At 37.2% G+C, this 15,202-nt stretch overlaps 1 protein-coding gene across 1 annotated transcript in view; it reads left to right on the top strand.

Annotated features, from left to right (window-relative positions):
• Positions 1-15,202, top strand: part of FAM117B (family with sequence similarity 117 member B) — a 78,344-nt gene that overhangs the window by 53,550 nt on the left and 9,592 nt on the right. The window contains exons 3-7 of the mRNA XM_006756230.2: positions 3,315-3,407; positions 4,311-4,424; positions 9,089-9,232; positions 10,915-11,140; positions 13,770-13,890. Of these exons, the coding sequence (XP_006756293.1) occupies positions 3,315-3,407; positions 4,311-4,424; positions 9,089-9,232; positions 10,915-11,140; positions 13,770-13,890 (698 nt within the window). The remainder of the gene's footprint in view (positions 1-3,314; positions 3,408-4,310; positions 4,425-9,088; positions 9,233-10,914; positions 11,141-13,769; positions 13,891-15,202) is intronic.

Genomic DNA, 15,202 nt, shown 5'->3' with positions numbered 1-15,202 from the left:
TATTGGTGAAAATTCTGCTTGGGATGTCCGATATTTTGCTGCTTATGTTTTCTTCTAAGATTTTTATGGTACAACTTAACATTTAAGTCCTTTATCTATTTTGAGTTTATTTTTGTGTATGGTGTATGTTGGTGGTCTGGTTTCATTTTTTTGCAAGTATCTGTCAAATTTTCCCAACACCATTTATTGAAGAGACTGTCTTGATTCCATTGTATACACTTGCCTCCTTTGTCAAATATTAATTGAGCATAGTGTTTTGGGTCGATTTCTGGGTTCTCTATCCTATTGCATTGGTGTATATGTCTGTTTTTCTGCTGATACCAAGCAGTTTTGAGAACAGTGGCTTTGTAATAGAGCTTGATATCTGGTATTGAGATCCCTCCTACTTTGTTCTTCTTTCTCAGGGTTGCTGCAGCTATCACGGTCTTTTTTTATTCCAGATAAATTTTTGGAGAGTTCGTCTAATTTGTAATTCTTAATCACTTCACTTTTTTCACCCACTCCTCCAATCCCCTCCCCTCTGGCAACCATTATTCTGTTCTCTACCAGTTGTTTCAATTTTTTTTTTATATTCCATATATAAGTGAAATCATATGGTATTTATCTTCCCCTGACTGATTTATTTCACTGAGCATAATATCCCTCAAAGTCAAGGATTGTGTTATGGGGTGTTAATTCCCCCACATTTGCAGTTTTGAGCACCCACAAATGATCATCAGCTTCTCTCAGGTGTCCCAGCCACGTCATGTAAAAGCCTTAATTAGTAAAACAATGTGAAACACATGCAGTGCAACTAAAGTTTGTTTCCGTTGCCTTGTAATCTCTAAGAGGGGAGGGGAGCGGGGGTAGTGGGCTGAGAAAATGTGAGACAGGACAGAAGAGGTGACTGATACAAGCAGGTTTTTAAAATTTATGAGTAAATACATAAAATATATGTACACAAAATCAATTTTTTTCATAGAAAATATTTGATATGCCATTGTGTTCAGTAACTGTTTAACATACGGTGACACCTATTCAAATACAGAAAACTTCAAATACAGACATTCACAAGCATCAAGTTTCAACTCTTTAATGCTGTCTAAGGAGAAATTCCTGTGAAATTCTATGTTGCTCACCTTCACTCTATTCTGAATTAAAAACCCAGTGTCTGATGTGCAGTTGTTCACCTGCAGTAACAGCTGTTCATCTGTTGGGGCCGTTACCTAACCCACCACTCTGAGAAGATAAGGCAAACTCAGTATGGAACCTTGCAAGTGAACTGTTGATGTGGGCAGCTTGACTCTGGTGTACTTACCCCATGTAGCTTCCCCATGCTTAAAGTCTGTCTCACATGAACTCTCTATTGCATTGTAATCTGAAAGTTTTAATTTCTCCAGTTTTTGTTATTTACTCCCCTTTAATCTCCAAATTAAAGTATGCATAAGAAATTATACCAAGTAAATTCCTGTAACCAAGTTAATTTCATTATTCTAAAACCATAGTTACATAATTTCTGCTTATTTTATTAAGAGTATATTCAGATGAATCAGTACTTTTTCATATAAAAATTATACATGGTAAACACTAATTAGAAATCAAATGTTGAATTTTACTTGTAAAGGGTTTGCTTTTGAAAGTTATCTTTTATAGCCATTATTTCTACAAAAATGCAATTTTCCCTGGTTGACTTGTATAGATCTAAATATTACTGTATGCAGTTGTATCCATTAAGTCTTTTATTTTGTTTTGGTTTTGCTGCTATTCATATTTAAAGTTTATATAAAGCAAAAATAGTTTAGCTCCTTGTCCTTTGTCTTAGATTAGTTTAGTATATTGCTAATTTGGTTTTCCAGCTAACTTTGCAAATTAACTATGCAGGCTCTGAACTGATAAAAGAGCATATAGAAATGTTCTCTGTTATATAGACTATCGTCCCCTACAAATAAAGATAGTTAAGCTTCTTGTTATTTATTTGTTTGTTTTGTTTCAGTCTTCTTGTTTTATAATCTTTATAACTTTAATGTCTTATTTTGTCATATTAATTCTTAATAAGATTGGAACATTCACTACAATGATTAATACAAATGGTGAGCACAGGCAGACATCCCGACCTTCTTCCCAGCCTTAGAAGAAAAGCCAAAAAAGTCACCATTTAGTAGGATGTTAGCTGTTGCTTTTAAATTCTCTTTATGAAATTGAGAAGGTGCCCTTTCATTCCTAGTTTATTGGAAGTTTTTGCCTCAAAAAGGTGCTGAATGTTTCAAATGTTTTATTTCTACCTATAGAGATAAATATGGTTATTCTCTTATATTCTGTTACCATGGTGAATTATAATGATAGATTTTTAAATTTAAAATAAATCTTTCTTATCTGGGATAAACCCACATAGTCACCATATAGTAACCTTTTTATACACTCTTTTTGTTCTTACCTTTTAAGGTGGAAGCTTAGATTACTACTGATTCTAAACATTCCTTGTTGTTATTTGATGTAAACATTTGAACTTTGAGGTTTCTCTTCTACATTTTGAAGTATCTCACATAGTTTAATATGTTACTTTTTCATTATCATTAGATTCAAAATATTTTCTAATCTTTTAAATCTTTCACTGTCAAGTTAATTTCTTTAGAATTGTGTTGATTACTTTTCAAATATTTGGATATGTATTTTCTTGATGTCTTACTGTTACTGAGTTCAAATTCAATTCCATTGTGATCAGAGAATATACTCAGTGATTTGAATCCTCTGATATTTACTGAGACATCTCTATGGTCTAGCTCTAGCATATGGTCTATGATGATAAATGTTTCGTGCATGTTGGGATAAAGAATCCATATGTTCAGAATTTATAAGGTGTAATGTTCAATGAGTATATATTGGGTCACATTGGTTATAGTGTTCAAAACTTCTGTCTTCTTATTGATTTTTTAAAATATTTTTTTCCTGACATTAGAGAGGAAGGGAGAGGGAGAGAAAGAAACATCAACTTTCAAATATACTATACAGCTGTGGGAATTATAACCTTTATGTTGTACATTGCATCTCCAGTACTTACTTCTCTTATAAATGTATGTTTGTACCTTTTGTGCACCTTCATCCAAGTCCCCTACCAACCTATCCCCTGGCTCTGATAACTACGAATCTGATCTCTTTTGTATGTTTGTTGTTTTTTTTTTTTAGAATCCACATACAGTATTTGTCTTTCTCTGTCTCACTTTTTTCAGTTAGCATAATGCCCTGAAGGTCCATCCATATTGTGGCAAATGTGGTATACATTATTGTTAAATGATTCTTTCATTAAAATTTCCCTTCCCCCCCTTTTCTCATTATAGACAGAGAGTGCATGGGCTGAAGAATATTCTGAAAAGAAGAAAGGGTCTCACAAGCGTTCAGCATCCTGGGGCAGTACAGATCAACTTAAGGAGGTCAGGAAAATGATTCCAAGAAAGTGGGTGTGGAAACTTGATTTCTTCGTTGGCTAGTTCCTTGAAATTGTGGGCAGCAGAGATTTGTCAGTTTCCATTGAGTGTGGGGTTTGTGTGTTTGTTTTTATTTTAGTTCTGTTTACTTGAGAACTAACAACAGAAAAACAGTTATGTTAATTGAATAAAGATTTGAATGGAGAAATGTACACATTACTTATCAGATAGTGTGTTTTTCCTTTTTAAAAAAGAGCGTCTATACCTATTAATATATAAATATCAAATATATAAATTTTAGTGATATAACAAATTCACATATATTATTTCTGTATAGTATGATAGTGATTCTGCTATTTAGTAACCCAGTAGAACTAAGTTGATTTTGCCTCTGTGCTATGATTACCTGATTACCATTTTCTGTCTACAATTATAACATTTTCATTTTACATATAATGTAGAAAAAAAGACCAGGAAAATTCAGTCCAGAAATAACATGGGATATTGATTAAAATTTTATTTGGTATTTTTAAAGATTATATCTGTGAGTGCATTTTATGGCTTGAATTGATATTCAAATAGTTTAATTTTTGGAGCTGTTGAAGGTCACAAGTTTGATAAAGAAATCTAAATAAAATGTGATTTATGAGGGCAATGAGAGAATAACTATGAATTTTTAATTCTTTGTGAAAGTTGTAATATAATTTATTCTGAATGCTGAAAACTTCACTTGTTTAGTACTTGGAATATCTCTTTATATATGCATGTGTATATATAATAAGATTTTGTGATACAGTTTAAAAATTCAAAACTTTTATTAAGACTGAATTTTTCTGGTTCTTATTAAGCAAGGATGCTCTATGTAGTATGGGAAACACTCTGATGCATGTGTTATTTTCCCCTTTGCAGATTGCAAAATTACGCCAGCAATTGCAGAGAAGTAAGCATAGCAGTCGACATCATCGAGATAAAGAAAGACAGTCACCATTCCATGGCAACCATTCAGCCATTAACCAGTGTCAGGTAGGAGCACAGATAACACAAAATGCAGACAAGATTTTTTTATTTTGCAGGTGATTTGTTATTTTATAGGTGACTATGGGACAAAATAGCCAAAAACACATTTGAAACTGATTAATACTGAATCATAACCTTCATAAAAATAAACCGAAAAAAAGAAACTAGAATATTAAATTGACAAAATGATATTTTCCTTTGGTGACCTGTGATAAGACTTCTAAGAGACATAGCTAATTTTTCATATTTTGACTTACCGTACTTTGTATCTATCAATTTAGTATGTTGGAGGCAGAATAATAGAGATATGCATTGGCTGTGGAATCAGACCTTGGACAGGTAACCTGCTGTAAGTCTCAGTTTCCTCATCTGAGGATTGAGGATAATAATGATACCTGTCTCATAAAGTCATTTGCTAGGGAAAACGTTTAGCTGCTCTGGTTCCTTAGTAGAATCTTTTATTTTATTTTATTGATTTTTTACAGAGAGGAAGGGAGAGAGATAGAGAGTTAGAAACATCGATCAGCTGCCTCCCGCACATTCCCTACTGGGGATGTGCCCGCAACCCAGGTACATGCCCTTGACCGGAATCGAACCTGGGACCCCTCAGTCCGCAGGCCGACGCTCTATCCACTGAGCCAAACCGGTTTTGGCCTTAGTAGAATCTTATAAACTACTCTTGATGGCTCGCACCGGGAACATTTCTGTTTAACTGAATTGAAATTGGATGGGGTCCCTAGGCAAGGAGAAACAAGAAAAAGTTTGCCAACACCTTTTCTAGGTTGATACCTTCTGATGATTGTCAACTATATTTGGATTGTTTTCAAGAGAAAGTATAAGTGGAGGTATATATTTTTTCAAACTAATTTTGTCCTAAAATATTGGTACATGGGTCAAATTAGATTTCATAAATTTAAAGTTTGGTTGTAATTTCCAACAACTCGCCAGGGTAGGGTGATGGAGTCATGAGGGTGGGGCTAGTGCATTTATTCAGGCTGATGCAGTATGGAAGGGAATGCTTGACCCAGGAAAGATGTCTTCTGTGAGTGTTGTCTGAGAGGAACTTGGCATAAAGGCCCTGGCAGCGGTCCCTTCAGCTCTTTGCCTGGAGCCTCACACCCTCTTTGTCCTCCCACATCTCCATTTTGCTCTGATCTTCCCCCTCTGTTTGCTGGAGTCCAGGCTAAGTGGCCATGAATGAGATTTTGTGTGCTGTTCCTTTAAGAGGGCACCTGACTTTTGAGCAGAGTACTGTCTCTCCCTGGCAGACAGAATCCCCATTAATTTTCACAGCCAGATGTTATATGGGCTCTTCTACCCGCATGCACATGCGTTTGCTTGAGACTCCTTGCTCCTCAGGGGATAACTTTTACAGCTGAGATGTCCCTCCAGATTCCTACCTGCTGTACATGGATGTGGGCCAGCCCTTTTCATGTCTCTGCCCTTCCTGCCAGTCTCAAAGTGGCTTCTTCTATAAATCCTTGGTTACAAGACTTCTGTTCAGCTAGTCTTCAGTTGGCTATTCAGGTGGAGTGTTCTGTAATTTAGTTGTAATTCCAATTTGGACCTGGGAGGAGGGTGAGTATAACTTCCACCTACTCTGCCTCATATTTTTTATTTTAGCCATTCAAATAGATGTGTAGTGGTATTGTACTTGATATAAATTTGCACTGTCACATTTTTCTAAGACTATTTGCTATATGTAAATCCTCTTTAATGAATGTGTATTCAGGTTTTTTGTCCATATTTAAATTGGGCTGTTTTATTTTTATTTATTTATTTATTTATTTTTAAAATATATTTTATTGATTTTTTACAGAGAGGAAGTGAGAGATATAGAAAGTTAGAAACATCGATGAGAGAGAAACATCGATCAGCTGCCTCCCGCACATCCCCTACTGGGGATGTGCCTGCAACCTAGGCACATGCCCCTGACTGGAATCGAACCCAGGACCCTTCAGTCCGCAAGCCGACACTCTATCCACTGAGCCAAACCGGTTTTGGCTGTTTTATTATATATTTGAGAGATCATTATATATATTTGGATACAAGTCCTTTGTTGGCTTTGTGAATTCCAAATATTTTCTCCCAGTCTGAATTAGTTTTTCATTCTCTTAACAGGGTCTTTCACAGAGAAAAAATTATTTTCAAATAATTTTGAAGAAGTCCAGTGTATCATTCTCCCCGCCTCAGCTTTATAGCGATATAATTGATATTTCACATTGTGCACTTAAGCTGTTCATTTTGATGACTTGATATATGTATAATATGGTAAAAATATTACCGCAATAAGGTTAGTTAAGACATCCATCATTTCACATAGTTACCTTTTTATTTCTTTTCTGGTGAGAACTTTTAAGATCTACTGTCTCAGCAAGTTCCAAGTATACAATACATTATTAACTATCATCATCATGCTATATATGAGATCCCCAAAGCGTATTCATTTTATAACTAGAAGTTTGTATTCTTTGATCATGTTCACCCATTTCTCCTACCTATCTGTTCCTGGCAACCATCCATCTACTCCTGTTTCTATGAGGTGGTTTTTTTTTGTTTTTTTAAAGATTCCACATATAAGTACCATCACACAGTATTTGTCTTTCTCTGACTTATTTCACTTAGCCTAATGTCTTGTAGGTTCATCCAAGTTGTTGCAATTGGCAGGATTTCCTCTTTCATGGCTGAATAATATTTCATTGTTTGTGTGTATAACCCTATTTTTTTAAAATATATTTTATTGATTTTTTACAGAGAGGAAGGGAGAGGGACAGAGAATTAGAAACATCAATGAGAGAGAAACATCGATCAGCTGCCTCCTGTACACCCCCCACTGGGGATGTGCCCGCAACCAAGGTACATGCCCTTGACCAGAATTGAACCTGGGACCCTTGAGTCCGACGGTCGACCCTCTATCCACTGAGCCAAACCGGTTAGGGCTATAACCCTATTTTTTTATCCATTTATTTGTTAGCAGACACTTACGTTGTTAACATGTCTTGGCTCTCAGAAATAATGCTGCAGTGAACACGAAGGGCAGGTACTGTGAGGAGTAAAAAATGTTTTTGCTGATTAATTTAGCAGTATGAATGAAAGTCCTGAAAATCTTTCCTGTACATTGAGCCAATAGTCCCTCCAGCCCCAGAATTTACCCTAAGGAAATATTTATGTTTGTATGCAGTATTTATTTAAGAGGATGTTCATAGTGGCATTTTTTTTTTTGAGTAGTGAAAAATTGGAAACTATTTGTCCAATAGCAAAGCATTTATTTCTTAATACATTTATACAACAAAATACCATTCACCTATGAATGTTATTTGGTAAATAATAATTTTGAAGTATAGAAAGATGTTAGAGTTAGAGGAAATGAAAAAAAAAAATAACACGTTACAATCTGAGATGGTTGAGTTCCCCTATTACATGAGGAAAGTGGGGCGGAGGGGCCCAGCAGTAAGCAGTGAAGAAGCGCTGCCTCGGCACTCCAGAGTGAAGCTTCCCCTTAGATCTTTCTCACCAGTTCCTTGCCTGTTCCGAGAATTGTTAATGTGTTATGCTTAATTTTTAAAAATATCAATTATAATGGTGAGCAGGAATACAAGACGAGGAATACAGGTTTAACACTAAGTTCTCTGTCAGAGGACAGGGTTGTCCATTGAATGAAACTAGTGATAATTGATCAAAGGCCCTGTTACCTTTTTGCTTACCCACCTTCCTCAGAAAGAGAAGTTTTTCAAAGAAACCTCCAAGTGAATGGTGGGTTAATCACATTTCTTTACCAGGCAGCAGGACAATGTGCAAGAGATCTCAGGCACACTGTTGCCATGAACTTTGGCAGATATTTTTGCAGTTCTTTTTTTTTTAATCCTCACCCAAAGATATGTTTTTATTGATTTTAGAGAGAGAGGAACATTGATTGGTTGTCCCCTGTACTCTCCCCCACTGGGTTTTGAACCCGCAACCTAGATATGTGCCCTGACTGGGAATTGAACCCACAACCTTTTCAGTGTAGGGGACAACGCTCCAAGCAGCTGAGCCATCCAGTCAGGGCCTATGCAATTCTTGTCTCATATTTAATTTTGAGTATTTTGTCAAGAAATCAAGTAATATCCTATAATTATGTTATCAGTTACTTCTTTTCAAAAGCATTAACTGTCAGTGGAAAAAAAATGGTTTTTTAAGTTAGAGATAGGCTTTGTAAAAAAAAGAAAATAAATCATATCATTTTCATTCCTGAACAAAACATTAAAACCATTACAATGGAAGTATAAGTAAATTTTACAGGAACCTTATTCTCATCGCAGTCTTGCTATAAATACAGTTAATTGTGTCACTAGAGGACTTTAAAGTTATGTCTGAAATTAGAACTCTGTTACAATCATAAAATAATTTCTGAGATTGAAATTCTTTTAGTATTCTTTTATCCGTTTTCCCTTTATAGTTCCTCATAGATGTGAATATACTTGTGAAAGTCTATCTTGATTGTCTGGGTTTTTATCTTTAAATTGTATTTATTGTACAGTATACTGAGAAGGAGATTTGGTCACTCACACTTTTTACGAGGCCTATAGACTGTATTTTTATTTTATTTTAGAGTTACTCATGTCAACTAAAAGTATGTTTCAAATGAGTGTTAAACCTCTCTTCTCCCTGCTTTATTTCCTCTTCTCAAGGCTCCTGTTCCAAAGAGTACTCTTATTCCAGCAATTCCCATCACCAAATCAACAGGCTCCCGGTTCCGGAACAGTGTGGAAGGATTGAATCAGGAGATTGAAATAATAATTAAAGAAACAGGGGAAAAGGAAGAACAACTTATAGTAAGTAATCCTTACTCATTAACTCTTCTACCTATTAAAAAATTTACGATTTTGTTTTTCATATTTACTTAGGTTTCTTCCTTCTTGTTGAGAGAAAATGACAATTTTTATCTTTTGAAAAACTAAGTGAGTGAAAAGTTTTCATTTCTTTACATGTCATAGAGAAAACTGATGTGACTTAAATTTGGATCCTTGAACAGAAGCTATTTTTTATTTATCTGTATTTGAAAAGCACCAGACAGGTGGTATAATTCTAATTATTATAACTCCATTTAAGAAAAGATTAGGCTACTAATTTGTTGGGGAGAGAAGGATATGACATCAGATTCTAAGCGTGAACTGTTTCTTCTTTTTTTCAATACTCTAGGACAGCCGTGGGCAAACTACAGCCGCGGGCTGGATCCGGCCCGTTTGAAATGAATAAAACTATTGGAAAAAAAGACCGTACCCTTTTATGTAATGATGTTTACTTTGAATTTATATTAGTTCACACAAACACTCCATCCATGCTTTTGTTCCGGCCCTCCGGTCCAGTTTAAGAATCCATTGTGGCCCTTGAGTCAAAAAGTTTGCCCACCCCTGCTCTAGGATATGTTGAGAGAGAGAGAAACATTGATCAGTTGCTTCCTATATGCACTCGGACTGGGGTTCAAACCCACAACCTAGGTATGTGCCCTGACCCAGAATTGATCCAATGCATAAATTTTTGAGGAAATACAATGCTCCAACCAAGCCATCTGGCCAGGGCTACCTGTTTATTGTTTGCCACTTATTATTTCAAAGGTTAATGAGAACATCATGAAGTGCAGTTCTTACCTATCATGCACATAAGACTTTGTACTCTTCTACTAACTTTCATACACATAAGAATGACTCATATGTCAGACACAATGAGAAAATTTCCTGTTTGTATTTAAAACCATGTCACAGAGTATACTAAGCTTTTTTCTTCAGTGAATGAATTGAAGAGTTTTAAGTAGTATTTCATTGATACTTAAGATTAAAGGTTCGTTTAGATTAGAGAAAACACAACTCCTCACACCCTCTTCTCCATGCTGCATGATAGGGAAACTTTCCCTCATGTAATAAATGTCAATGAGGCACAGGTAAACACTTTCCTGGTTTCCCTCAAAAGTGAGCCCCACAAGCTTTTTAAAATTGTTCCCCTTGATTCCCCTCTATAATTAGCACTGTTGTGATGAACTTTTTCCTCATGTAGCAGAGTTTCTTTGAAAAAACTCAGAATTGGCGGGGGGAGAAGGTACAGGGCCTAACATCAGGTATCTCAAGTTCCCACAATGGATAACCTTTTCTTCTGATAATGGAATTGAGTGTTACACATAGAATTCTCATTTTACCATGGCCCCTCTTCATAAATTTTAAATACTATTTAGCACATGATAAGTAACTTTAATTTATCATTCAGTAAGCATGGCCACCTGTCAGGTGCCAGTTCCCTGGAAAGAGTCTGCCCAGGCTGCTCAGTGTCCAGTGGGGGAGTCAGATTAGGCAGGGATGTCACTAATGGAGCAACACAAAGGCTTCTTTCTCATTAGGCTCAGAAGTAGGGGATTTCTGACTTAGTCTTCTGGAATCACAGGGGAAGGTCAATATTGGGCACATTTCTGGGTGAGTTTCAAAATCAGTGATAAATATGCATATTTTTACAACTTTTATAACAGCCACAAGATATTCCAGATGGCCATCGTGCGCCTCCTCCCCTTGTACAGAGAAGTAGCAGCACACGCAGCATCGACACTCAGACTCCTGGTGGGGCGGACAGGGGGAGCAACAACAGCAGCCGCTCCCAGTCTGTGTCCCCCGCGTCATTCCTCACCATCTCCAATGAAGGCAGCGAAGAGAGCCCTTGTTCAGCTGATGACCTGCTCGTTGATCCCAGAGATAAAGGTACAGTACAGGAGGAATTTACCACCAGATGATAAGGGAATACCACCTGTGTTATCATTTATTCTATTTTCTAGCAGAACACACACACTTAAAGCTGCACTAAGATAATTAGTTTGAGGTGTTTCAAAACAGATTTTTAAAAATTGGGAGTACAAAACAGTAGGTTTTATTGTGGTATGTTCGGTGATGGTCAAGTTGGGTGGGTTTATGGGTTTTTATTCCTTTGTTTTATTCTTTGTGCTTGTTAATACAAGTGTCTTATTAATGAGAAACATTCTTTTGGGTGTAAATGAGATGAACATTGGTCCTAAGGAGCACTTTATTCGCTGTGATTTAGTAGTAATGTTTTTACTACCCACTACTTTTTAATTAAATGTGAAACCTTTTTTTTTTTTTTTTTTTTTTAAATATATTTTACTGATTCTTCACAGAGAGGAAGGGAGAGAGACAGAGAGCCAGGAACATCCATGAGAGAGAGACATCGATCAGCTGCCCCCTGCACATCCCCCATTGGGGATGTGCCCGCAACCCAGGCACATGCCCCAGACCGGGACCGAACCCGGGACCCCCGAGTCCGCAGACCGCCGCTCTATCCACCGAGCCAAACCGGTTTCAGCAAATGTGAAACCTTTAAGTTAGTGTTTTTTAGGATCTATACTTGTGATATTTCTAAAAGGAATAGAGCTGATTTATATCATGCAAAATGACTATTCAAGGGAAGCCTGGAGGGCTACTTACAGTATTAAACTACTTATGCAACTTGAAAAATAACGTGGTGACCTAAGCAATTTGAATATTAATTACTAGTATTCTTACCTTTTAAAACAAATAAGACCTTTCATAAGTCTGTATCAGGGCAATATTTTGGCCTGCGGAAATAGAGCCCCAACTTGTGCCCCCAACCTCGCAGCCGCCTGGCATCCACCTTGGCCTGACACCATCCCCTCATCTGCTCCACCATCCCACCTGTGGGTCATCAACTGGGGCCAGAGCCCCATTACCATCTCCCCCGCCCCCCGTGCTGCCGCTGGTTGCCATCTGTGGGGCAATTGGTGGGGTGTTCGGACCCCTACTCGCATCTGCCTTGGCCTGGTGCCGCCCGCTCACTTGCTCCACCATCCCACCGTGGCCCCACTCTCATCAGAGCCCTTTGGGGCCAGCAGTGCTGACACCCGCTATGTTCCACGCCACCCCCTGGTGGTCAGTGCACGTCATAGAGAGCGGTTGAACTCCCGGTCTCCTGCTTGAACGACTGCCCGAGGGGACAATTTGCATATTAGGCTTTTATTAATAGGATTCTACAGCTCATTTCAGTAGTCTTTTATTTAGGGCCTCATACAGTGTGTTGAACATCTTAAAATGTTTCATTGTTACAGCTGACCGTTAATACCAAACACCTAAGTTATTAAGACATGCAGAGAACATAAGGTTTTCTGAAGAAGTCACTTCAAACTATGGGCCATTGTAAAATGTTACTATTTGAAGCCTTTTATGCCAGCTTCTAGGTTAAATAAAGTACGACTGTTCCAGGCCAACACCCAGACCAATTAAATCACAGCCCCTGGGGATTGTAGGAATAGGCACTAGGAGATGCTCCGTGATTCCAATGTGCACACAAGCTTGACACCCACTCAGTTATGTCCTTTGATCGGGCCATGTGTTTCTTGTCAGGAATCTGCATAATAATTCTTATGTTTATTCTGAGGATTAAATGAGGTAGTGAATGCAAACCATTTAGCTTACTCTTGGTACTTAGGCTCAATCAGATATACCCTCCACATTTAAAAAGTGGCCATTAAAATCTGCCCTTTGACAGCATGTCATAAATTTTATGTCCTGCTGCATTTGATTTTAGGAGATTTATGACTGAGTAGCTGCTCTGAATTTCTTTTTTAAGAAAACAGAGACACTGTGCTACTCTTGGCAAGGAATTTGTAGCTTAGCGAACACAAGCTGAAAACTCAGAACACTTACGTAATATATCAAGAAATTTTAAGTTAATACATATAAACCAAGGACATCAGCACTGAACAGGAATACCAGAGTAAGAAGTGTTCCCTTTGATATAATTAATTTGGAAAGGTTTTAAAAACTTTGAGCCAGACTTTGAAGACAGTTGTGGGAAATCAGCAGAGGAAAATCTCTTAGGCATGGAGAAGTTCATAGGCAAAAGGAAGTCTGGTGTACAGTGCAGATGGCTCTGACATCCTGGAGAAGAGATGGTAACCGGAGGAGCCGAGAAATCAACTGAGAAATTCTGAAGGGCAGCACAAGAGAGAATAATAAGCAAACAGTTACTTGTACTGGGAAGAATGGTAGTGCAATTGGAGTCTGTGTGCTGTGTATGGAATAAAAATAAATCAGAGACAGGCCTAGGAGGTGGTGATTATAAGTGAAAAAGACATAAAAATCTTTGATTTACTTATGCATTTATTTAACGAACATTATCTTCCCTTTACCAGGAATTAGATACTGGGTTGGTGTTGATGAGTAAAACACTGTTTCTATCCTCAAGTAGCTCATGGGGAGGCGGGGAGGGGTGGGCGCGAGGCAAGAATAATTTATTACAGTATGACTAAGGATTTATGTAGTAGCATTTCTTAGTAATCAAGCATGTCGTTTATTGCAGAGAATGGGAACAACTCTCCTTTGCCCAAATATGCAACTTCACCAAAACCCAACAATAGTTATATGTTCAAAAGGGAACCTCCAGAGGGCTGTGAAAGGGTCAAAGTCTTTGAAGAATGCTCGTAAGTACACCCTTCCCCCCAAATTCAAGCTTTTATTGTGAGAATTTTTATTATGAAAATTGAAGAATAGTACAGTGATCACCCATATAACCACTCCCTGTGTTCTGAATTAAAATGTTGCTGTATTTGCTTTGTGGTAGTGTTTTTGCTGAACTGCTTGAAAGTAATTTGCAGGCACCATGACTCTACACCTTAAATACAATTTAATATGTGTTTCTTAAAAGTAACCACACTACTCCTACATAACCAAAATACCATTATCACTCCAAAGAATTAACAGTAATGTTTAATATCCAGTTGTTATTCACCTTTTCTCACTTCTTTCCACTGTATCATTTGTGGCTGTTATTTTTGAACCTGTATGCAGTCATCATCATACTTTGAATTTAGCAGTATATTTATTTAAGATATACCACAGAGGTCTGAGAAAATTGAGAGAATGAGGATTGATCAGAACATGTTGATTGGACCAGTTGATTAGATTAAGCTGTTCAGTCAGTCCAATTGGACTGTGTTGATTGGGTCAGCTAATTAGATTAAATTGCTTACTGGTCAGGCCACATGCCTGGTTTGTAGGCTCAATCTCCAGTAGGAAGTGTGCAGGTGGCAGCCAGTTGTTACACTCTCACATTGAAGTTTCTCTCCCTCTCCCTTCCTCTCTAAAAATCAATAAAAATATTTCTTTAAAAAATAAATAAAATGAAACAACTCAGAGTTTAAAAATTAGTCTCTTTTTGCACTAGCTATGTCAAAAGTAGAACAAATGCACTGGATTCACTGGTATTAAAGCAAAGGTAAAGAATTGGCTCTAATTAAAAATGTTTTGCTTATTTCATTATTCTTTAAAGAATAGTCTTCTAAGTCTTACTTTTAGGTTAAGGGAAGTAACTGACTTCAACTAGAGGTTAGAGTGGGTAGTTAAAGTATTACATAAGTCTCCTTTCCCCCCCATTGACCTCTCACTGGCCACACCTCCTCCCCTTCTGTGTCCATTGGTTATGCTCATATGCATGCATACAAGTCCTTTGGTTGATCTCTTACCCCCTCACCTCCTGCCTTCCCTCATAGGTTGGACACTGTATTCAATGCTTCTCTGTCTCTCGATCTATTTTTGTTTATCAGTTTATGTTGTTCATTATATTCCATAAATAAGTGAGATCATGTGATATTTATATTTCTCTGACTGGCTTATTTCACTTAGCATAATGCTCTCCAGTTCCATCATGCTGTTGCAAATGGTAAGAATTCCTTTTTTACAGTAGCATAGTATTCCATTGTGTAGATGTACCACAGTTTTTTAATCCACTCATCT

The sequence above is a fragment of the Myotis davidii genome, unplaced genomic scaffold, assembly GCF_000327345.1.
Source record: "Myotis davidii unplaced genomic scaffold, ASM32734v1 scaffold914, whole genome shotgun sequence".
NCBI lineage: Eukaryota > Metazoa > Chordata > Mammalia > Chiroptera > Vespertilionidae > Myotis > Myotis davidii.
This window is presented reverse-complemented; position numbering and strand designations above follow the sequence as displayed.